This window comes from Fukomys damarensis, unplaced genomic scaffold (genome assembly GCF_012274545.1).
Source record: "Fukomys damarensis isolate Sample0158 unplaced genomic scaffold, DMR_v1.0_HiC HiC_scaffold_9, whole genome shotgun sequence".
Classification (NCBI taxonomy): Eukaryota; Metazoa; Chordata; class Mammalia; order Rodentia; family Bathyergidae; genus Fukomys; species Fukomys damarensis.
In genome coordinates this window covers 8,628,030-8,652,482 of record NW_022900921.1, presented here as the reverse complement: position 1 = coordinate 8,652,482, position 24,453 = coordinate 8,628,030, and the positions used below count along the sequence as shown (strand labels likewise).

At 39.5% G+C, this 24,453-nt stretch overlaps 1 protein-coding gene and 1 non-coding gene across 3 annotated transcripts in view; one reads left to right on the top strand and one right to left on the bottom strand.

Annotated features, from left to right (window-relative positions):
• Positions 1-1,356: 1,356 nt before the first annotated feature.
• The window catches only part of Mrpl22 (mitochondrial ribosomal protein L22), a 28,027-nt gene continuing 4,930 nt past the window's right edge, over positions 1,357-24,453 (bottom strand). For both annotated transcript variants that reach the window (XM_010639673.3, XM_010639672.3), the window contains exons 3-7: positions 13,427-13,562; positions 7,443-7,508; positions 6,635-6,712; positions 5,091-5,160; positions 1,357-1,625 (exon numbers count right to left, since the gene is read on the bottom strand). In XM_010639673.3, the coding sequence (XP_010637975.1) occupies positions 1,414-1,625; positions 5,091-5,160; positions 6,635-6,712; positions 7,443-7,508; positions 13,427-13,519 (519 nt within the window). In that variant the 5' untranslated portion in view covers positions 13,520-13,562 and the 3' untranslated portion in view covers positions 1,357-1,413. The remainder of the gene's footprint in view (positions 1,626-5,090; positions 5,161-6,634; positions 6,713-7,442; positions 7,509-13,426; positions 13,563-24,453) is intronic.
• On the top strand, positions 22,903-23,011 carry LOC117285430. The gene has a single exon (XR_004516463.1). It is a non-coding gene; the product is annotated as a U6 spliceosomal RNA (small nuclear RNA).

The following is a 24,453-nucleotide window of genomic DNA, read 5'->3' as shown; positions in this document are numbered from 1 at the left end:
CTGTTTCCTGGCTGAGCAGATTTCCTCCACCCAGACCCTCCACCACTTTCCTGTCTCAGAGCCAGTGATCATGGACTGAAAACACAAGCCAAAATAAACCTCTCCTCTTTGAAACTGAGGGTGCTGGGTATGTGGTCCAAGTGAGTAAAGAACCTAAGACACCCGAGAAATAACTGGAGTAACACAAAAATACAGGTGCTCGTATATTAAGAATGCAGGAGCAGGTACTTTGGAAAGCTAATTTAAATTAACATGCCAATGTGTACACAGTGTGACTCTGTAATAGTTATTAGAATTTTGTGAGGGGGGTTTCTTTGCAAAGTGGCAAAATACTTACATTTGCATAATTTTCATATTTACACAAAAATACTAGCGTAAAGCTCAGCAAATAAAGCCCCAATAGTAGCAAGCACTCTTAATACCATCTTAAACACGGCACTAAAGCTACATTCCTCAGTTGGCTGAAGGAGTGCTCTCCAAGTACTTCCTTACGATAGAAAAATCTGGAAATGCCTGCTTAAAACCGGTTTCTGAAACTAGCCCCTCACAGCATACAGTGAATCAGAATCAAGGGGCTGGGACCCAGAAATCTACAATAACAAGTAAGCAGCCCCAATCTTTGCTTTGCCTAGAAAACTGTGAGACAAGGGAAACGGCTGGGGACAGTCTCGTCAGCAGTGACGGCCTGCTGAGAGGACACTGAGCGCCACCTACTGCCTTCTTGTAGAATGCATTGCTGAGGTGGAGTCCTCAGTACTACAATTGAATTCATCATGAAAAATGAGTCAATCCTAGACAAGGAAGCACTATTAGTAAGAAACATAAAAGAATTTATTTAACTAGCAGAAAACTGGCAAAAGTTAAAGTGTTTTAAGTATCTAGTAACTCCTGTAATTTCAAGGTACCGCTACATCAGGAAAGGAAAACATAACCCCTTATCCACTGGCCCGGGCCAACAGTGGAAGGAAAAACAGAATCACTGAATTCCCTAAAAAACTGCAATAAAACAATATGCAGCTGTGCTCACCTCCCCACATCTTCCCCTGTTCCAAGAGAAAACTAAGTGAAATTAGGACCAACTTGCTTCTCCTATGACACTCACGGTCCAATACCCAGACTGGCATCTGCAGGACAGTTAACATTCCCTTGAAAAGGTATTCCAAAAGCCTTGTGAATTATAGTCTGTTACTATGTTTAAAGCTGATTTCCCCTTTCAAGTTGCAAATGCATACCAATACGCCCAGAGGCTTTCAAAATAGATGGGCAAAGCCTTAAAAATATTCATACAAAATGTGCACAGCTATACATCATGTTTCAATAACTCAATCACAAATCATAAAAAGTATTTGTTTTAAATTTTTATTGTTAAAAACAAGTGGCAAAATATATACACTGCAAAGTCTGAACTCCCGGTCACAGAGTGTGAATGATGGTCCGGTTGCGAAGTTGCTGAACATACTCCTTAGCGTGGTCCATGGCAGTCTTGGGCGGCTCAGGGGGAGGAGGGGGTCCTTCCACCAACTTCACAAAATAATGGCAATAAACTTTCTCCATGATCCCGTAGCGACCTCTGCCGTGGTAGCGGATGCGTTTCAAGCACTGGCCTCGCCCTGAGGTGGACTCGGCTACAGAAGGAAGAAAAAGGAAGAATACAGGAAATAGACGTTATCGGTAAGACCACAGCTTGACCAGCTGGGCAATTTCTGTCCTTTCCCCAACTGCATCTGAAGCTCACATGAGCTTACTGTGGGCTGCAGCAGGCTCCTCTCAAAACAAGCATCATCTGAGCACTAAGAACCAGGGCCTATTTTAGGTGTCAGAGTAAAAAGATCTACGGTCTGGAGGGAAAGACAAAATACAGTAACTGGTTAGTGGCGAGTGCTAGGAATAAAGTGATAAGATGGAGACTGATGGGGCTACTGGGGCAACTTCGTATCGGGGGCACCAGTTGGCCTCGTGGAGGAAGAGACATCTGATCTAAGAGCAGAACGTGTGGTCCGCGCAGTCCAGGGACAGGCATCTGGGCAGTGGAAACAGCAAGTACACATCCGAGGCAGGAAGGTACGTGGCTTGACTTAGGAGAAGGAAATACAAGGGTACGAGTAGCACAAACAGGTGGAGAGGGTCAGAAGCGAGGACAGGGAACCAATACAGGGCCCTGCCACTCACAGGAAAGAGTTCCAATTCCATTCCAACTGTGACGATGAGCCACTGGAACCGCGGTTCCCAAAGCTGCCCAACTCTGACAGCCTTCATCTCTGCGGATTCCACCTAACCTGGCACGCAACAGGTGGGCCTAGGAAACTGCATCCCTAGCAGGGGATCGCACCACAGGGTCTGACTCCAGCCAGGGTCAGGACTCAGCCAACACCTCTGTGCTCTCGGCTCCCCTCCCGCATGCGCAGAGCACCATCCTGGCCTCCAAAGACACAGATGAATACGCAAGCGCTTGGGAAAGTGGCTGGGGTCTCAGTGAGACCAGGGGAAAGCTGCTGCCCCTGTATTAACTGTGTCTACCCAACACTGTGGAAATGGAATGAAGAATTTCCAAAGAGAAAGCAGCCCTATACAAACCACCTTATCATGGAGCACCACTGGGTACCCTGGAGCAGTGTGAATGGTGAGACTGAGAAGAGACTGGAAATGTTCTAAAAAGCATTTAACAAACACAATGGCTGCTCCTCTCTGAAATTGCTACTCCACTCGAGCGCCATAATGAAATGAGATAAAACAGTTTCCCGTATTTTATAAAAATCACTGAAATACCTACTAACAAAGAGCTTCCCAGGCCTGTCCACTCAGGTTTCAAATCCAGTGGGTCTGTGGTATGGCCTGGAAATTTGTTTTAACAAGAACTGATTCTTAAAGAAGTTAGCAAATACAGAGATAAAATGGCCAACATGTCACGGTAAGATACAACATCTGCCTGAAGGTACTCATCGCTTCACTGTGGATTCAGGCACCAAAATATTTAATAAATGAAAAGTTTTTTGGTTTTGTTATTGCTGTTCCAGTACTGGGATTGAATCCAGGTTCTTTGCACTGACCCATATATCTAACCCCTTTTTTAAATTTTTTAATTTTGAAAAAAAGGTCTCACTGAGTCACTAAATTGCCCAGGCTGAGAGTGGACTTACGATCCTCCTCCCTCAGCCTCCCAGAGTACTGGGATTACTGGCTTGTAGCCGCATGCCCAGCTTAAAAGAAAGTTTTTTACATCATAGGACAAATCCAAACTTACCAACTCCATTTAAGAAAACTGATTTAAAAAGAAAGAAAGACAGAAAGAAAGAAAGAAAGAAAGAAAGAAAGAAAGAAAGAAAGAAAGAAAGAAAGAAAGAAAGAAAGAAAGAAAACTGACTCTTACTCAGAACTACATGAAAAGAGTTCAGGGAGAGCAGAGATTTTTCAGCAGGAAAGTGAATACGAAGACCCCTAAATTAAAGGCTCATCATGGAGGATTGGTTAACTGCAGTTTTGCTTAATGGCAACAATGGACTTTGCTCCCTCATTTGGGATGACAGAATTAAATTCCTCGTCCTGTCTCTCCTCGATCACTAAAAAGGATTAAAGGTAATTTTTGAAAATGATTTAAAGACAAACCCAGTTTCATTTGTATCTGAATCCCATTACAGAGTCTATCAGCGAAGAATCCCACATTCCTATGAAACTGAATAAAATTAATTAAATTAGATTTGATAGTCAGAATCACATAGGAGGAAAGGTCACCCAGAGGTTTTAAAGAAACGGTCTTGCTCCTTATCCGTTTCGTTCATCCGGTGACCCTGGGCCCTCCTCACAATTAGTTATTTATGCTACTCCCAGTCGGGAGAAATGCTCATGCTGAACTCCTGTGGCCTGGCATCTTCTGAGTTGCCAATCTGATTTCCCTCTGCATCTGTGCATGTACCAGAATAAAATTAGTTATACAGATTCAGTTTTAAAGATACTTCAATTGAAAATCGTAACTAATTTGAATTTCAGAAGGCAGTATGGTGGATTGCACCAGTTCAAGTGAGCTGGGGTGAGACTTTTAACTTTACCAGAGGTAACACCACCCAAAGCGCAGAAGTTATGAGACAAAATAATATTTCTTTTTACACTGACTGGAGAAAAATTATAAAACACAAGTAATTTCCCCCTGCAAGGTTTCAGCCCTTTCCCCTTCGTCTGGAAGAACAGCAGTTTCCCATACCTAACATTTAAAATTTTGCATCGCAAGCACAAGGTCCTAGGTTCAATCCCTAGTACTCAGCCCTAAAAAAGAAAGAATGAATGAAATTTAAAGTATTTTTAAATAAAACAGTTCTCAGATAAGCAGGTTTTGGGAGACTGAGAAAATCTGGCTTCAACACCAACCCATTTCAATGAGGACAGACTTGCTGATGTTGGAAGCCACTGGTGCTGAGTGAGGAAAACAATAACCCCAGCGACAGCCTCCGTCTTGAGTGTGGATCTCCTTCCGGACAAAGATCCGTGGGAAGTACACTGTGAGAAGCCCTCACAGGTGCACAGCATATCCTCCTCCCCACAGCGCTATCACCAGCATTCGTCTACTCCGCTGCGGAACAAGCATGTACCAGTGGAGCCGGTGCTTCCAGAGGCAGCAGAAACAGGAACAAACACAGGTGGGCCATCTGAGCCCTCCAGGCGGAATCACAGGACATCTGGCTTGGTGTATTAAACATCAAATAAAGATAATAATAAAGATATTTAAATTCACATCTAATCCTTCACTTCTCTCCAGTTGATACAGAATCTACTTCTTCTCTAAGTCAGTTGTTCTTAGTTTTATTATGATTAAAGGACCAGTCTATGTACCAGACCTAGAATCCATTATTTAATAATTACTGGCAAGAGAGTTCATGATCTTAGGGTCATTACAGGAAGGAAAGAATGAAACAGTTAAGATACTATTACTCATAACAGAGTCACACTGATAAGCTTAAGGTTAAAGAATAAGCCAGCATCAGCAATTTCTACAGTCAAACCAAGTCCTGAGTAGTTAAATACAAAGAAAGTTGTCAGGTAAACAACATGATATCAGGATTCAAAGACATTTCCAATGCTAAGTATATCGAAAAACTTACCTACATACAAATTGGATCTGAATTCCACATTGTGGTCTTTCACGGCCATATCTTGTGCTTCTAAGAGAACCTTAAAGAAAAGAAATGCATTTTCATATCTGATCCTGAACTGAACAATTAAATCTCTCATCTCTTGTTCTCTGTAATATGACTGATAATCACAAGCCCTGTTTTATCATCATTTTTAAAAGGAGAAAGTCAAGTGACAAAAGTCGTAAACAGAAAGGATGCCACAAGCTCCTTTCTCAAACAAGTCCTGCTACTGCAGGGGCTGGATCAACCTGCACACTCTGCATGGTGGGGCAGCCCGCGGGTGCGGCCCCTGACAAGGAAGGCTGCATCCTGAGTCGGGGGCTTGTGAAAAAGCTCAAGAGACACAAGAACAAATTGTGCTGGGGATTCTTAACCTTCAGATCCAAAGTTACCATTAACAACCTCAGTTAAGTAGAGACTAGCAAACTCAATAATTTTAAGAAGCGAAAATTATTAAATCTACTCTCCACAGATATTTTGCATTAACTTCCTCCAGAACACATTTCTAAAAGTAAGAGGACTGGCTTCAGAAACAAAAGAAACCAGATGTTACACCTTTATAGACAAAGAACAAGGTACAAGGCTGAATACACAACAGAAAGTAAGAACTGACTTTAGAGCTGAGGGTGGTGGTACATGCCTGTAACCTGCTCACAGCACTCTGGGAAGTGAGGCAGGAGGATCTCAAGTCTGAGATCAACCTGGGCTACTTAGCAGGACAGCAAGACCCTGTGTCAAAATAACAAAAACTAAAAAGGGCTGGGAATGTAGCTCGGGGTCAAGGCATCTCCAGTATTGCAGGGTGGGGCTGACTTTAGGTAAATACTAACTAAGCATATAAAACATAATGCTGAAATTTCTAGACAATAAAGGACAACAATCAACAAAAGTTTCTGAAAAAGGAACATCTATGTGTCTAGAATGAAGCAGCAAAACTACTAACATGTCTGCACCCAGTGAGTCAACTACACTTAGACTTGTGAGGGTCTTTAGAAATCATCAGGTCTGAAGCCACCTAAGAGGCAAATACAAAGAAACAATCAGACAGGTGAACTTTTGCCCATGGTCATAAAAAAACAAAGAACAAACAAAACAGAACCAGAGAAAGGATGAGATTCCAAGTCTCCTGAGTTTACGTCAGTGTTCTCTGTATCCAACTAGTTAGAAAATGATAAGCTCTCCGGTATGGACCTGACTCCCCTTCCTAAAAAAGTCTTCTCAATATATACCAAGCCCCAAATCATTAAAAATAAACAAATACATCATAAGGTTTATCATTTCACTTGATCTCAGCCAAAAGGCCAAGAAGCAATTAAGGTTCATCATTTCACTGGAAAGTAAAAAATAAATGAATGTCTTTCGTAAAAAAATGAAGATTTCAGGAATAAACCACTTCAAGCCTCCACGTCCTCCAGGATTATTTAGGGAATCCTGGATTTAGGCTGAACTTACTTGCAACTGCGAGACAACTGCAGCCCCGGCCTCCTCTGACCCCAGTCTAGCCGGCTCACCTCTTTAATCACCTGAGCTCCTTTCTTATCATTGAATTCCAACTGCGCCAAAGCCTGGTCAATGGACATTCCTCGTATCTAGAATTAAAGGGTAACAGATGAGAGAAAAACAAATTAGTTTACAAAATCACTGTTCCCCTTGCAATGAGAAGTAAAAGCCTTACATAATCTATAACTTTTAGAAACAGTGGCTTAAACCCAGGCAGAAGAGAAGAAATGTTTGAGAAAACACACCATTCCCATTAGCTCAAAATCAAACATTTTGAATCTAAAGCTTAGAGTATAACAGTTCCAACATTTAAAGAGGGCAGACATGACAGAGGAATGACAAGTTGGCAATGACCTCAGTAGCATTAAAGACATCTCGTCCTCCTGCAGGACAAACGTGTTACATAGCATTAAAGACATCTCGTCCTCCTGCAGGACAAACATGTTACATCTATAGGTGCTGCTTTTGTCTCTCTTCATCTAAAATTTCATTTTCCAAGGAAAAAACTTAAAAATCAACAGTATTTAAATAGGCTGAATCAACTTTACAGATCAGTAAGTACCCTAGATTCTCTAGTTACAGCCCAACTCCTGGTAACTCTGTTTTAAATATCTATAACCAATGTGATTTAGTTTCTCAGGAAATGGGCGGAAAATTAAGCAAAATCACACATCTCTCAACAATCATTCTTTTGATTACATGTAACTATATTCCTTACTTTTCGGGAAAATCAGAACGAAACTGTTTTGTTATTGTTCCAATCCTGGGGGAAATTCATAGCTTCTTTTCTAAAGTATTATATAACAATACTCAGCTTACCAATTTTGCCAAATACCACATCTTGTCTTTGCTGTATTTGATTTGTCTCCGACAATGGTAGATTTCCTTACAAACAGAGGAAAGCAAGTTTCAGCAAGCTTATCGAAATTACATATGCTGCCAAGGTTCCCGCTTTCTGCTCCTGATGAATACAAGGCCGCAATATGAAAAATTACCAAAAGTCTGGACAGTGTCCCTACACAAGTTACTGTTCAAAGTCTCACTATAGGAAAAGTCTACTAAGGAAGAAGCAAAAACTACAAAATGGCCAATTCAGGCCAATACTTGCAACATTTCTGTTCAGAAGAATATTAAGAAATAGATGAAAGCATCTGGAAACATCTAGCTGATTAACATTTAATATCTTCTACTTAAAGTAGTATGTGTATCCTGTTTCATTTTTAATCATCTAATAAACAATTTATAACTCACAAAGAACTTTTTATTTTTTAATTAGTACCTGTTGTAGTACATAGTGCATTCCTGGGTGACTGGTATGTGTACATAATGCATCCTAATTCTTTTTACTCGTCCTCTTCCCTTCGCTCCCTTCCCACCACACCGCTTCATCCCCTTGTTTTTTGGGGCACTTGTTTGCCGTACATCACGTTTACAGTCTTTGTGGAGTTGGCACATGCACACAACACATCTGTACTTATTTCATCCCCTTTCCCTCGTCTCCCTCCATTTTCACACTCATTATTTCATTTAATCTAATAAAGAGTGGAGAGAGGAAATCCTCTATAACCCTTTTATAAACTGAAATTCTGAAAAAACAAGTAATTTGTTCAAGGCCACAAACCTAGTGAAAGACAAAGCTAGAAGTCAAGTACAGAGAAGTAATTCAAGGTCTAGCATGTACATGTTCAAAAGTTCCCTTCTGACTCTAAAATCCACTTTTTTTTCTCCATTATTATCCCTACTAATACTTTTTTAAAAAAAAGTGAACGCAAACAACAGAAAAGACATCTCAAAACTCCAACATTTTGACTCCTGCTAGAAATTTTCAAAAGCCTTAAAAATAACACAGTTTTGCCGGGCATGGTGGCACACGCCTATAATCCTAGCACTCAGGAGGGTGGGGCAGGAGGATTGCTGTGCATTTGAGACCAGCCTGGGCTACATAGTAAGGTCCGGGTCAGTTTCAACTACATAGCGAGATCCTGTCTCAAAAAAAAAAAAAAAAAAAGGAAAAAAAAAAAAACCAGGTCAGTCTCAACTACGTAGTGAGACCCTGTCTCAAAAAAAAAAAAAAAAAGGCAAAGAAAAAAAGAAAAAGGAAAGAAACAATACAGTTTTCTCAAGTGATCATTTTTTAAAATGTCACAGATTTCATTCAGTTGCAATAGATGCTGACAGGATGAAAACTACAGCAATAGCCTAATTACATTTCCAGCAACAAAGTATGCTAAAGAGCAAAAAAAAAGAAAAGCGGAACTGTCATGACTTACAATATTAATCTGCAAAAATTAATGTATTCAATAAGACCTCTACTATAGAAACGTTTCAATTCATGGGTTCCCAAACCTTAATTGTGTATTGTTATCTTCAAATTGTGTGTGTGTTCATATATTACTGTACTCATAGCCAGACTGTAGGAAAAAAGGAATAAGGTATTTACAAGAAAGGGGAAAGTTACCTGACAATCTTCTTCTACACTAAAAAGTTCTACATTAACTTTGTGCAGTAAAAGGACTAACATTTCCTCCTTCGCGCGCGTGTGTGTGTGTGTTGTTGTTGTTGTTGTTAGAGACCGAATCCAGAGGTCTCACACGTTAGACAAGGACTCTACTACCAAGCCACACACCTAGCCCTTAAGAACACTTTCCAAAAACAGACTAGACCTCATCTCAGTAAGTAAATCTATCACGGCATATAAAGTGGTAAAGTTAGAGGCCAGAAGGCCTAGTCATATATTACTGCTGTTAACATTAAGTTATGTAAGGATAGAATACCTAAAACAGTTATTCAGATGAAGTGAAAGTAAGTCTAAACTGTAAAATATCTAAATCAGTAACTTTCAGAGGATTCAATTTACTTCTAAATGCATAAAATAACATAAGTGAGGAAATAGTATCACCTAATAAAAAGTCTACTAGAAAGCTTTATAGGATCCAGTGATGACTATTATTATTAGTATGTTGATTAATCAATATATTAAAAGTATGTCTTTATAAAAATGGTTAAATTTTGATATCTTACTATATTTTTAATTTATTTAAGCTTTTTAAAGATTCTGCAAAACACTGAAGCCTAAATTAATAAAGTATGATTATCCCATAAAAAGCTCTTCAATTTCCTATTTACTTTATCATGATGAATCAACATATAAAATAAAGATGACATGAGAATATCGTTTAGGAATTTGTACTAGCTAAATTAGGAAAGTACTTAAAAAATACGAGTCAAGGCCTAACGCATGTCTGCCCCGCTGACATTCATTTACTTTCTCAAGTTCACTCACTACCTCACCCACCATTACTCATGAAGTGTGCACTGCAGGATCAGAACTAGATAAAATGGTAGATATTAACTGGCTTCCTTTAAACAAGAAATAAAACTAATCTTAAAATGTTAGCAGATAGACAAGTCTAAGGGACACTGCACAAAATGAAGTAGTAAGAAACTTACGGCTTGGTGAGGAAATTGTGCCCTGTAAACACAGTAGGTACTAAAGAAGGGCTTCAGTATTTCCAGTCCTAACAAGTATAACTGATGCAGTACTGTGCATTTACTAAATTCTACCTAAAGTAAAAATTGCTAAGGTATTTCCAAAGGTCATATTTTGTCCCCCAAAGGATTTCTCAAGCAAAGCCTATGCAAAATAGAAAATAAAATTAGGTTTTTCCAAAGTGCCAATATAAAATCAAAACAAAGGTATTCACAACGGCACTTATACAGAAAGAGGGGGAGAGAGAAGAGGGAAAGAGAAGGGCAGGGAGGCAGGGGGAGAGAGAGAGAGAATGAGAATAAATGCGCAAGATGCAAAAAATTCAACAAAAATAGTTTCTGTAAGTGCAACACAACAAATTACTACACTGACATTGTTCATTTTTTGCTAAAGTGAAGTAGATGACATACTGTCAACTCTGAATTCTGCTATTTGGAACCTATCTTGAAGTACTTCAGCTTTAAAAATCCAAAATTTTCATTTTGTACCACTGTATTCTTTTCCTCAAAAATTCTTTTTATAGTTACTGGATTTATTCTAGTTGAACTCTGTTACTTATATATGAAGCAATGCATAATATGATTTGTACTTTTTTTCTGAATTGTTATTCTTCTTTACATTATATATGGGTGGAATTTTTTTTGCCAAGAATACTTTTTTTTTTCAAATATTTTTATAGGGCTGGGAGTGCAACTGAGTGGTACATTTCATGCTTGCAGGTGCAAGACACTGGGTTCAATCGCCAGCACCACAAAGAATGAAGTTTTCTCGCCATAAATAATTTTTATAGTGATAAATCAGTTGTAAATTTGTAGCGAAGTTTTTCACTGGGGATATCAAAACCCAAAAAGCCTTTATCACAGCAAAATCTTTTAAAATTCTCCCTTGATTTCAAGTACTTTGAATAAACCAGTTTTCATATTTACAGTTGGAATGTGTTTTATTTTAATATTAACTATAAATCTAACTTCATTTTCTATAGCTATCTAGGCGTATTACCACCTTTGAATGAAGAAAACACAATCTCCCCACCAAGTTGAAAGGTCATCTTTATCCTCTACTAAATTCCCATATCTAGGTCTCTTTTTAACCTCTTTCTGTTCTAATTATCTTGTTACACGGCAGTATCAGACAGTTTTCCTGGCTAGCCTTCCTTTTTTATTTATTTATTTTTTTAAGCCTTCCTTTTTTTTTGACATCAGCTATTCCGTTTGTTTAATCCCAATATTCCAAGATTGAATTAAATTTGTAAAACTAAAATTGTGTCCAAGACTAAAACTATGCACGTGTTTGACTTTTTCTGATGAAACAGGAAGTTCTGTACTTGTGCTGCCGCATATTTCTTGTTTCCTGGTAGCTACTTTCTCCCCTTTGTTCTGATATGGCACGACGCCTTTTCTACTATATCCTCTCCTGGCTGTTACACATGTAAATAAAAGCTCTGGGTTTCTGGGGTTAGTTCCATACCCAGTGACCAGTGCCTGTTGCAAAACGGAAGTGCAGAATGCCTGCTCCGCCTGAGCCTGTCCTGCCTCATTTACCTGTACCACTTTCACCAATCCTAGACAAAAATTACCCCAAAACTTTCTTCTTAAGAAATTAATAAATTCTGTCTTTTTACAGCATGTACTTATTTTCCCTCTCACAATAAAATCTTTTTTCCTCACAAATACAGAAAGATTGGCAGTACACATACAAAATTCTGGTATTAGATTCGGGACCTAAAATGCACGGTCATGATACAATTCCAATTAATATCTAAGTTCAAAGAGCCCTGGCAACAAGTAAAGAAAGCACACTGGTTACACACAGTAACATTTTACTAATGACATTTGTGCAAATATATCACTTTTTCTAAATTTTGGTTAATTACAAAATGGAGTCAATACTTAGTACCCACATTCTGTGAACTGTCTTTCAAGTTCTGACACTGATAAAACACAAAAGCTTTAAAAGTTATTTTTTTAAACTACTTGCATCATTTTTTTCTACTCCTCTCTGTCTGGTGCTGGGGATTATACCCAGGGCCCCATCTGTGCCAGGTAAGCACTTTGCCACTGAACTTATATTCTCACTATTCCCAGTCCTCTCGGACTTTATTTTGAGACAAGAGTCTCACTAAGTTGCCCACACTGGCCTTAAACTTCCCATACTCTTGCCTCAGCCTCCCAAGTACCTGAGATAACAGAAATGCACTCAAGGCATGGCCTTTTTCCTCTTAAATCTTAGTCATGAGGAAGCGTTCTAAAAAACTCAGTAAAGTAACTCCCCCAAATCAGAAGAAAAAAGAGGAAATAAAACTGTATTCATTCAAATCAATACTCGGCAACTGAATCTTTTCTGTTTTGTGTTTTTTGATTTTAGTACCAGGGATCAAACTCGGACCCTGGTGGAACCACGGAGCTAAATCCCCAGCCAGCAACTGAATCTTAATGAAATGTATTCTGCGAAGTTCACAGAAAAACTAAGCAGACATGGTCCTTGTTGTTATTCAGATGAGACATTACCCACTAGTTTGAATACCAAAGGCCTATAAAAGATGCTTGTTGAACTGAATAATTTTAAATCAATATGAAAAAAGGTGTGTTATACACATGTTCCAACTTCTCATATTAGGCACTGCAAACATGTACTGTACTAAGAAAACTTTTTAAATTAACACAGTAATTCTATTTCTAAAGAACTTGCCAAACTTTATTTTCTTAAGAATGTAAATGTTCTGATCTCATTTGTGTTCTTACTTGCTTAAACATGTCTGCCTACACCACAGTAAATTCACATTTACCTAAATGCTAACTTTATCTCAAACTAGAGCATTCACCAGCAGTTTGGAGAGGGTAAAATTATTTCAAACATCTAAAGATAAGACAAGCATGGTAGAAATCCAGCGCTTTTCAAACCTTAGATTAAAAAGCTGTGTGTATTACAAAAAGAAAAAAATGTAACTTTAGATCCAAACAGACAATACTGCAAAGTCATACAGACTTACACTCTGGTCCCTGCCTTCAGTCTCCTTGCCAGTGTGTCATGCTCCATTATCAAGAGCTCCTCAGCAAGCCTGGTATAAAAGTCAGCGCATCTCAAACTACTAACCTGGTTTGAGTTAAAGCAGCTCTATCTAGGAAGCTAAGTCAAAAAAGTACAGCAATGACATTTTTTCTAAACAGCAAAGAGACAAATGATTCATTTTTTGCCAATTAAAAGGTTGTGTGAATTAAGATGTAATTTTTTTAATATTAAAAAAAATCATTGCAAGCCACCTAATAAATGTACTTGATCGAAATTAAGACATCAGTTCTACCCGTAAACTTACTGCTGGTCTGCGAGGTTCACCAGGTAGTTGTGGAGGATAAACAATTTTATTCTTCTTCTCCCATTTCCGAGAAATGTCAAGAGAAGCACTCATGTGGATGTGTGACTGGGGTAAAACATTGTGAGATGAAAGAAGCCTGTAAAACAAAAAACAACTTAGAGCCTTTTTGCAGACTTTACATATCCTGTGAACCACATAAGCTCCAGGATCACAAGCAGAAATAGGCCAGACGTGTTCATTAATAGAGGCTACCTCTACATAAAACACCACAAAGGGAGTTTTCTGGAGGTTGAGGAGAGTGAAAAGTTAGCAACTTGGATGAGTCAAATAGTAAGAGCTACTAAGCCAAGATCTTCTGCCCTGACTGACCAATAAATACTGACTCTATACTATAAATCCTAAAAACAATGTAAAAACATACTGGATCCCTGGTCTGACCTGTGGAGTTGCCCAACTTTGCTGAGTTAACGAGACAAATACACAAACAATTAGAGGATCGCATAAAACCACATGTACTTAAAACAAAGGAAAGAGGAGAGGATTTCAGGGTTGCTTCCTTTGGAGGAGTCCTGAACAAGATGCAGAGGATGGGGCATTCATTCCCACCAGCGGCAAACGCAGGTACAGTAACATCTACGTAGATGCACAGAGTTGAGTAGTAACCGAAGAGGTCTGACTGCATCAGGAAATTCCTTAGATACTGGAAAACATCAGAAATGTAATTGAGACTAGAGAGGATTTCCATTCATGACAAATTAACGCGCTGACATACGACACTGAAGACTTTAAATTCACAATTCCTCAATCCGCTCCACTCCAAATGCTCATTCTCCCAGACCCATCTTCCCCAGCATCTGCTGCCCTCTCTACCACAATAAAATAACTCTAGAATAGCGTCCTAGAGTTTACCTTCAACATCCTGATCATCTTTATCGTACCGGAGCCAGCCACCAAGAACAGATGTGTCCCGTGAGACGTCTCTCAAGCGCTTTACTTATCCCCACTCAACTGCCACCATCCGAGTTCAAGAAGTGCTCTCTCTCAGAACTACAGCAACAGCTTCCAACCGACTTCTCACCCACTAGCTTACCCTGTACAGCCTATCCTCTACCTGAGCACCAAAGGAACGGTCCTACTGTAATGCGAGGAGAGACCGAAAAACACAATGAATACTTCAATTAAAAAGTACTTATTACAGAGAAAGACACTGTCATTGATCACTCACTGCAAACACTCATTCCATCACTCTAGCCACTTTCTGAAGCAGTTCTGGAAGTCCTTTTTCACGACTGTCTTTAGCCGTGCTGTCACAGATGCCTCAATGTCCGGCCAATTCAAAACATTTACCTCTCACCGTCATTTTTACTTTGGGAGGAGTCTACAGTTCGTGGGCCTGATCAGTGAATAAGGTGAAAAAGGATGAATACCAGTGAATAAGGGGAAGACGCACCACGTGATTTTAGGAGCCTACTTTTCCTTTGGACAGTATTCAGCAGCATTCACTGAACTTTTATCACACCTTGTAAAGATACAAAAAAGGATTTCCACAGTTGCTTCATAAAGAGACAAGAGCAATAGGACAACTATGTTTAAAGTGAGGGGGAGGATTTGGAAGGAGATTAATGACAATTTGTGCTTTCCTATAATAATTTTTTTTAATTTAAATAGTCACTGTATTTGTCGACCACCCCTTGTACTGAGCTACTAATGTCATTCTCCAGTTTAAAACCCTTGACTGCTGGGTGTGGTGGCCAATGCCTGTAACTCCAGCCCTCAGGAGGCTGAGGGAGAGGACAGCTGCAAGTTCCCTAGTGACGTCAAGGTCAGCTCGAACTAATGCCGAGACCCCGTCTCAAAAATCTAAAATAAATAAATAAACCCTTATTGAGATAAAGCAAATGTGAATTTTAATTCTTTTTTTTTTTTAAGTGCCACTGACAACTAGGATTCTTAGTGGGAGCACGAAGATACCTAAGTAGGCAGAGAAGAGGTTCAACACATAGTGATGTCTAGAAACAACAACCAATTTAGGAGCAATTAGCACCGTGGTACCAAGTTATGATCTGAAACACCATTTCCTCTCAAAGAATCAAACTTGGGGAGAAATGGCTAATCACAACCTTGAGCAAAAAAAAAGTGAGAACAAGGAACATATTATCATATGAGAAAGTGAGAAAGCAAAGAGCTACCCTGTGGCTATTCCACAGATCAAAGATCGGATAACGGAAGGTCTGGATTACCACGCACTGTGTAAAATAGCAACTGCAGGGGGTTGAAACACATGAAATAGGTTTAAACCCCTGAGATTAAAAAAAATTTTTTTAAAAAAATCCCAGTTAGTTACCACTAGAAGATGCTAATGAAACGACTTGTTATTTTGAAAATTGGTGAATAAAGAGAAAAAAAAATCAAATGTTTATGTTTGTTTGTTTGTTTTGAGTACTGGGGATTGAACTCAGGAATTTGCATTTGTGAGGCAGGTGTCAGAACCACCGAGCTAAATCCCGGGCCCTCCAGCATTTATCTTATTTCACTAAATGGCAAAGTAGTAGATGAAGGAGTTTGATTTCTGTAAAGTTAGTAATGGAGAAATATCAGAATTATAGTACCAGCGCTGGGGATTTAGCTCAGTGATTCCGCCTCCTGCCTCGCAACACAAGGACCCGAGTTCAATCCCCGGTACCCACAAAAAAAACAAAAAAAGAATTATAGAAGCATCATTCTGAGATCCTTAAAAAATGGGTAAACAAGGCATTCCAGAAATCATCCATAAGTAGTCTTTCACATGGAAAAGGAGACGGCAGAGGTGGCAGTGGTGACGATGTTGATGGAGAAAAAGATGAGGGAGGAGGAGGAGGAGGAAGAATCAGCTGCTGAACTAATCAAACTTCTAGGTTCAGCATAGGAAATACAGAGAAAAAGAAACACAGTAAGTACTGTTATGGAGGTGCACTCGGCAAAACCCAAGCTGCGACAACTTCTACAAGACAAGTTGTTGTCTCCAACAAACAAATTACAAGAGGAAAAAAAAAGGAGAGAAGAGAACTGAATAAAGAACATACAGATTAAAAGGCCTCAGGGAGATGTTAATTTCAATACATGAACTGTTATATTTCAATAGTATAGTAGTTAGGAAGCCCCTGGAAATTTAAATATCAACTGAAAATGTTATACTTCTTAATGACACACAGCGAAGATTATGGATAAAAGTGTAGATTTGTTCTAAAATATGACAAGGGCAGGAGATGTAGTTCAGTGGTAGAGCACTTGCCCAGCATGTCAGCATGTGAGGCCCTTGGTTCAGTCCTCAGTATTCAAAAAATAAGATGACAGACAGTGAAGCATTAAGACAAGTCTGGCCACAAGGAATGACTGAAGCTGGGTGTTGGGATGTGGCGTTCATCTACTTTTACATACGTCTGAGTATTATCCAAAGAACAAGTCAACATAAAGTAATATTTCTGCATTGCCCAAAGTAGAGTTCAATTTCCTTAGCAAGACAAAAAATGCCTTCACAATCAGCCCCACCTTGACCTTCTCAGCCTTATTCACCTTGTGGCCTAGCCACACATACATTCACCGTTTTTGGAATAAGCTCTACACTTCACATCTTCACACTTCACTCACACTGTTTCCTCCGCCCTCATCATCTCGTGGGCAAAACGTCCTGTTAAGCTCCAGTTCAAATGCCAAGCCAGGTGAAGCATCACCTGAACCCTTCTCCAGACAGCAACCGCCCCCACTGTGATAATCCCTTGTTCTCGCCAGCCGCCTGGACCGCTGGACCATGTGACAGCACAGCACTTGGATCTTACGTGGCTATGTGCAGAGGTGGAGCAGCCTGAAGGCAGGTCTAGTATCCTTAATGTTCCAGCACCAAGGACAATGTCTAAACACACCAATAACGAGCAAATCTTCAACCGAGACCTAAACACTCAACGTGGTTCTACGTTGGCACATTCTCGTTATCCATCTTAATTATTTCTCCATCCATCTACCTACCTACCTATCTATATAAAATTTGGATGGCAGACTTGGTACAGCCTTTGTTTCTTTTAGTCTTCAAACCATGCAGACCACAGAATAAACCTATTCTCTCTCTAGTGGATCATTTCTTCTACTTCACCTCCAGCTAGCCATCTCATATCTAATATTAAAATCAGTACCATCAAAGTAATAAAATCTGTACCTTTGCCATGCATGTTTACTTCCCAATGTTTTCTTTTAGCACCAGGAAGTGAACTGAGGACCTTGCGCTTGCAAAGCAGGCACAATGCCACTGAGTTAAATCCCCAGCCCTCTAACGTTTTAAATGAAAAGTATAAAACTAAGATATAAGCTACTAAGAGAGCAGAATTTCTTAATGAAACTGTAAGGCAGGCGGTGAGGGCAGATGGTGCGGGAGTCCAGCAGACTTGGGTCTAAATCCTCACTCTCTAATTTACCTCATGAATGGCCTTGGGGAAATCCCACGACCTTCCAGATCTCAATTTTCCAACCAGGGAGTGAAATAATAACAGTAAATTCATATTGTTCTTAAGAAGCTCAAATGAGACATTGCATGTATGCTTGACCCGACACTTAAACGGGCTTAATGAATTTCATATATAATTACTTAAACTACGAGAATAAAACTACTAATTTTATTGGTAGATTGGTATATCCAGTGTCCAGGGTTTTCTTGAACATGATAAACTCTGCTAGCTAATGAACATAAATGAGAAGGGGAACAAGGGAGGAAGAGGGGGAAAGGAAAGAAGGGACCAAAAAATAGAAACAAAGCTTTTATAAATAAGGAGGGGTAGAAGAATTGAAGGTAGGGGAAGGGAGTGGGGAAAAAAAGCAGGATATATTATGGACAGGTACAAATTCCCTATGATGAATGTTATTATGTATATCTAAAATGTATTAATAAACAAAATTTAAAATAACACATCTTAGTTTGTTTTACTTTCCCTTCCCTTCTCCTCCCTCTTCCTCTTAGCTTATATATTTTAAAATTAGGCCCTCTGAACAGCTCTCCCTCTTAGCTCCCCTCAGAATAAATCCAGAATTTTAAGCTCTATGTTACATGTAATCATGAACCTTCATGCTTCTTCATAGTTGCAAATAGTGGGCAGAGTGAGTTTGTCACCTTTCAGGGCCTGGATTTAAAATATAATATGCCATTGCTAGAGTGTGTCCTAACTTTATTTTTTATTTTTATTTTTTAAAAATTTTTTTGGTACTGGAGATCGAATCCAGGACCTTGCACTTGCAAGACAGGTGGCAGCACCCCTGAGCTAAATCCCTGGCCCTCTAACTTTATCTTTTATCTATCACTGACAGAAACAAAAACCCCTTAGGTTTGATTTCAATTCTTCTTCGATGACACTACTCCTGTATTAACAATCAGAAAGATATTTTAGGGTAATATCCATGCCTTTTATAACCCATCCCATGTAGCACAGTGCCTGGTACTCCTCGAATCATCCATACAAATTGAGCAGCTACTTGGGAGGCCGACGAAGGATTCCAAGGGCGAGGCTGGCCTAGGCAGCTTAGCAAGACCCTGTCTCAAAATAAAACAACAAAAAAAGGCTAGGGATGCAGCTCTGCACTTTCTGGGTACGGTCCTGAGTATCAACATCAAAAAGAAGGAAAAAAGAAAAAAATTCAATAATTATTTGGTGAATTAAATACAATGCTTAATAAGCTAAACGTTATGCATTAGGAATGACAAAGCTTTCTGAATACCTGTAACACTTTCGAGGCTCAATGTTTATAAATTCAATTATAAAGCAAATACTAAATTAATATTATTCCAGACAGGGAAATTAATTTACAGTCCTATATATTAATCAAAAGCTCCTATATGTACCTTCTCCTGCCCACCTTTTGTAATAACACCAAATTAAAACACAAAATGAAGCAATCTTAAAATTGAAAATATAATCTAACTTAAAATTGAAGCTTTTATGAGAGTTTTCCTTTGGGAGAAGCTGTAAAGACTCACTAGAAAAAAACAAAAACAAATCTAAGAAAAGGGATTTGGTGGGATTAATAAATGATGACACAGGCTATTGTTAGGACTGTTTCCCAACAAATCTTTAAGTATCAAGTACTTCTCTAGCTCATTATTAGAATTATAAAGAATCAAAATAAGTGCAAAGTTTTGTTTTGTTTTGTTTTAGGCCCAGTCCAAGGGATTGAACCCAGAGCCTTCACAATGAGCTACAACCCCACCCCATACCCTACCTTTTTTTTTAACTAGGGATCAAACTTGGGACTTTGCTCTTTTGACGCAGAGGGAGGTACCACTGAACTAAATCCCCAGCCCTTTTTTTTTTTTTTTTTTTTTTTTTGAGACAGGATCTCACTAACTAGCAAACTTGCCTAGTCTGGGATAAAGTATTTTTCTTTGAAGTTTTGAAAGGCAACATTAAAAGGCACCAGGATCAACTTTTATCATTTTAAAACTCAAAATACCGTCACAGCTATACCCTTCCATTTAGTAGAAACCCAAATCCCCTGAGCTCCCCATCTCTCTAAAAGGGGTGAAAGGATGACAGATGTGCACTGTATTTAAAGGGTGTCTGTAACACAAGGGCCCACAGTCGCGTTAAACTTTCAAGGCTCGTGTGCAAAGGATTTTTTTACTCCTATTATTCAGGTGTTTTCTACCTACCAATACTTAAAAAGGGTACGTTTAAATATTATTTTTAAACTTTTTCCCACTGTCATCAGACAATGAAAAGTAGCAGACATGTATAAGCCAAATGTTAGAATTAAGAGTTAACTCAGAGAAGAGAGTATCTGAGGACTTTCTAAAGTCATAACTTGAGGAGAATACCTCCTATTTAATGCTTAAAGTTTATTTTGAAATTTAGTACAAGGTATACCCAAGTCCCAAATGAAGGTAAGACAGGCCTCAGGCTCAATCTTGAGAATATCGTGCTGCTCTATTCATCAAAGTGAAAAGTTCTTTGTTTCAAATTTACTTCTGAGAGAACTAGTGAATCCTACACTGGAGACTGAACAAAAAGCACAGCCTCCCTGTTGCCTCAATTAAAATCTAAAACAAACAGGCTGAAGTGGTTATGTATATTCTCATAACTCAACATAATTTTACTTTGGGAAAGTCAAGGACAAACAAGGAAACAAGAGTTTAGCAAACAAAGCAGTGAAATTCCAGCAACTTGAATTATAACATGCTCAGAGTTTCTCCACCTCTGCACTGTCGCCATTCCAGACCAGGTAATTCCTTGTGGGGAAGCTGTTCCATGCCTTGCAGGGAGGTTAACATCGATCTCCCTAGACACCAATAGCAGCCCATGCCTGAGCTGTGACAGTCACAAGTGTTCCAGACAACGCACAGGGTTGGGGACACGGGGAACAGCAAAATTACTCCCGTTCTGAGCCTGGTGAATCACCACTGTACATTAACAGTAAAACAAGACAGTGTTTTGGATTTTTTTCGGCGGAGGGGGGTAACTAAGGAGAACAATGTATTCTGAAAAGTTCGTATTATCATCCGATACACAAGTGAATGAGTAATAAGCCAGATTTCCTCAATATGTATACCAGGGATAAAAACACAAATGGCTTACTTTTACATTTTCTAACCATATTCATAAACCGCATGGCCCTTAAGGCTGCCCAGCAATTCCACTGTATTTCCTCAGGCAATCTACCTTCCTAGTGCCTGTAGACCACAACAGTAAATGCCAACCAAAACCACTTTGTCAAGGTCACTGAAGGTATCTGTGTTGCACAGTCCCACGGTCCATTCCCATGCTCATGTGAAAGGGGTCGAACACCCTCTGGCCATTCACCTCCCCGGAATCACTTTTCTTTACTTGGACTGCAGTGCACTGCGTTTTCCTCCTGCGTCTCTGGCCACACCCTATGTGGCCTTCTTATCTCGTCTCCTTGGTCTGAGAAGGTTGGCTGCCTCAAGCAGGAGTCCATTCTTAGTTTCTGCTTCTTACCTATACTCACTTCCACAACGAAGCCAAGATGGCTTTAAATGCTATCCATACACTGATTAGTCCCAAATGTACATCCCTTCGCCAGCTCCAAGCTCCCTTACCCACTCACGTCTCCAGTGGGACACTTACTGGACTTCTCAAACCTTACAGGTCCTACACTGCTCTCCTGACGACCTCCCCAGAGCCTGCTCCCTGGGAAGTCTTTCTGTCTCTGGAGATGGTAACTCCATCCTTCCAGATGCTCAGCCGTAACTCTGAGGTCACCCTTCTTTCTCACACATCACATCCAATCCACCAGCAAGTCCTGTCAGCTGTCATTACCATTCACTCACCTTCACAGACACATACGACCAGAAACCACATTCTCCACCTGAAAGGTTCCAAGATCTCTGCTCCATCCTTGCTCCCTAGCCCCAGTCTGTTCTCAGAACAGCAGCCAAAAAGAACCACCCAAGGAATCCTTGGTGTTTAAAACACATCAAGTACAAAGAATCACAATTCCAAGCAAAACAATTTTAAGAAATAATCTGAGACTAAATCAAAAAGGGCAAACACATATTCTTGATCAATTTCTATTTCACAGACCTTAAATTTTCCCTCAGAGAAATTAATGGAAGCCTGGTGTCAATGATCACTTTAAAAAAATGTTTAATTGTTTCAGATCACTGCTACATCATTCAGAGTAATGGCCACAGTGTAAGCCATAACTTACTGCTTGGATGTACACAACTTCTAAAGGCTTCGTTTGGTCCTAAAGAATAGTTTAAAAAGTATGAAGAATATGGACAATCAGAACAAGTTCTGCTGTAACATAAAGCTAGAAATCTCTACCCATGATTAATTTGCAACTGGAATGGTAAAAACAAGAATCTCAATTCCAGGCAACTTTCCAGATTACAACTTGCATCTGTCAGGCTGACTTCTATTTTATCAGCGTATACCTACTCATCAGCTGGTAAGGACAGAGTAGTACTATGGGTCTTTCTGACACCAAATTGTGTGGAAATTTTCCACACCAACAACCAATTCTTCAACACCCATTGGCTGTCTAACAATTGAATTCAACTCTGACGTTATCTTCTCGGAGTTAAAATCAGATTTCACAAACTAAAGGGCTCTGTTCCACAGCACTGCCCCCACTGCAGACACCAGCTGCAAAAGGGGTGCCCAGACTGCCCACACGTCTCTCCAGGTGACTAATTTGGGGATTTGTATGACCACCCTCTGTTTAATAATATGCTACCACGGCTCAAAGAAGTGAGGACAACACTCAACTTACGTACCTTTTCACTGAAGAAATTCCAAACAATATAACCTTGTGCCAAGAACCAGGGAACAACTTCCTTCTATCCCCCGACTGCCACTCAGACAGAAGGACAGACAGACAAACAGATATGCACATATATGTGTGTATTTCTTGTAACTACAAGTACCATTCTAGGTGATGGACATGTAAAGATTTATAAAACATATTTCCAACGCTCAAATGATTTAAAATTCAGTTGGGTGCTCACTTCAGCAGCATATATGTACTAAATTAGGCACAATACAGCGAAGGTTAGCATGGCCCCTGCACAAGGATGACAGGCAAATGCGTAAAGCATTCCACATTTTCTTTAAAAAGAGTAACTTCTCACTTTCTTGAGTTACTGGAGAGGGTTACAGAACCTAGGTCTATCTTTTCCAGTCTCTTCTGCCACCATCACCCCTTCATGCGAGATTTTCTCTCTTGTCTTGATTCTTTGAGTTGCACACATCAAAAATTCATTCTCAGGCTGGGGATTTAGCTCAGTGGTTCTGCTGCCTGCCTAGTAAGCACAAGGTCCTGAGTTCAATCCTCGGTACTCAAAAAAAAAAAATCATTCTCCATCGATGGACGTCTAGGCCTACATGTGCATCTGCAGATGAAGGGGTAAACAAAATGCAGTATTTATACATAATGGAGTACTATTCTATGGTAAAGACGGATAAACGTTGAGAGTCATGTGTAGGAAAATGGATGCAACTGAGACCATAATGTAAAGTGAAATAAATCAGAAGTATAAGCTTAAATATTCCATGAATGTTTCTTATATGAGAAACCAAAAATAAAAGCAAAATAAAAGGTAACAGGAAACAGGAAGACAGATCTTTTGCAAAAGGGAAGGTGGCCAAGAAATGGAGGAAGGGAGGAGGGGAAAGAAGGGAAGGAGACATAAAAAAGAATTAAAGAGGGCCAGGGATGTAGCTAAGCCTGCTTTACAAGTGTAAGGTCCTGAGTTTGATCCCCGGTACAAAAAAGAAAATAAAAGAAAGAAAGAATTAAGATATGTTATGTACATGTACCAACTCCCCAGTAAGAATGCAATCACTGGCCTGCCTTGCAAGTGCAACAACCCGAGTTCAATCCCCGGTACCAAAAAAAAAAAAAAGAAAAGAATGCAATCACTATGTGCTGCAAACATGTAGTAAGAAAAATTTTAAAAACAGGAAATTCAGTTAGGTAGGCAGAATAAACTATAAACATGCAATAAGGCATAAAGATGTGTGAAGGAGCAGTACATGGGCTGAGGTAACCAGGATGACTTGAAGGAGATGGGACTTGAGCTGAGTGTTGAACAAAGCCAACTTCGACAAAGACCAGGTAAGGGGCATTCTGAGCCCAAGGAGCAACAAAAGTGCGATTTTCAGAGCATCTGTGTGGAAGTGGAGTCTAAGAACCTCTTTGGACAGAGAATGTAGCGGGCTACATCTTTGGACTCCTGTGAACACCTTTATGCCACAAATCTGTGAACGGCAAAATGTGATAGGTATCATCAAAGGAAGGAGCTTACCTTCGATGATCTGGTTCTGCATTAAATACAATCACATATGTCTTTATGAAAGAAGCATTAAGACAGAGAAAATCAATGTGGCTGTGAAGTTTTGCAGGTCATGGCAAAGAAAATAGTAAAAGTATAGTTAAATGAAAATCAGAAATAATTTCTACCCTTTACTTTAGGAAAGTCTGTGTGGAGTGATTTGACTACACAGAAAAGTAACTAAGTTGTTTCAGTTTCTTTTTTCCTCCAAAGGATG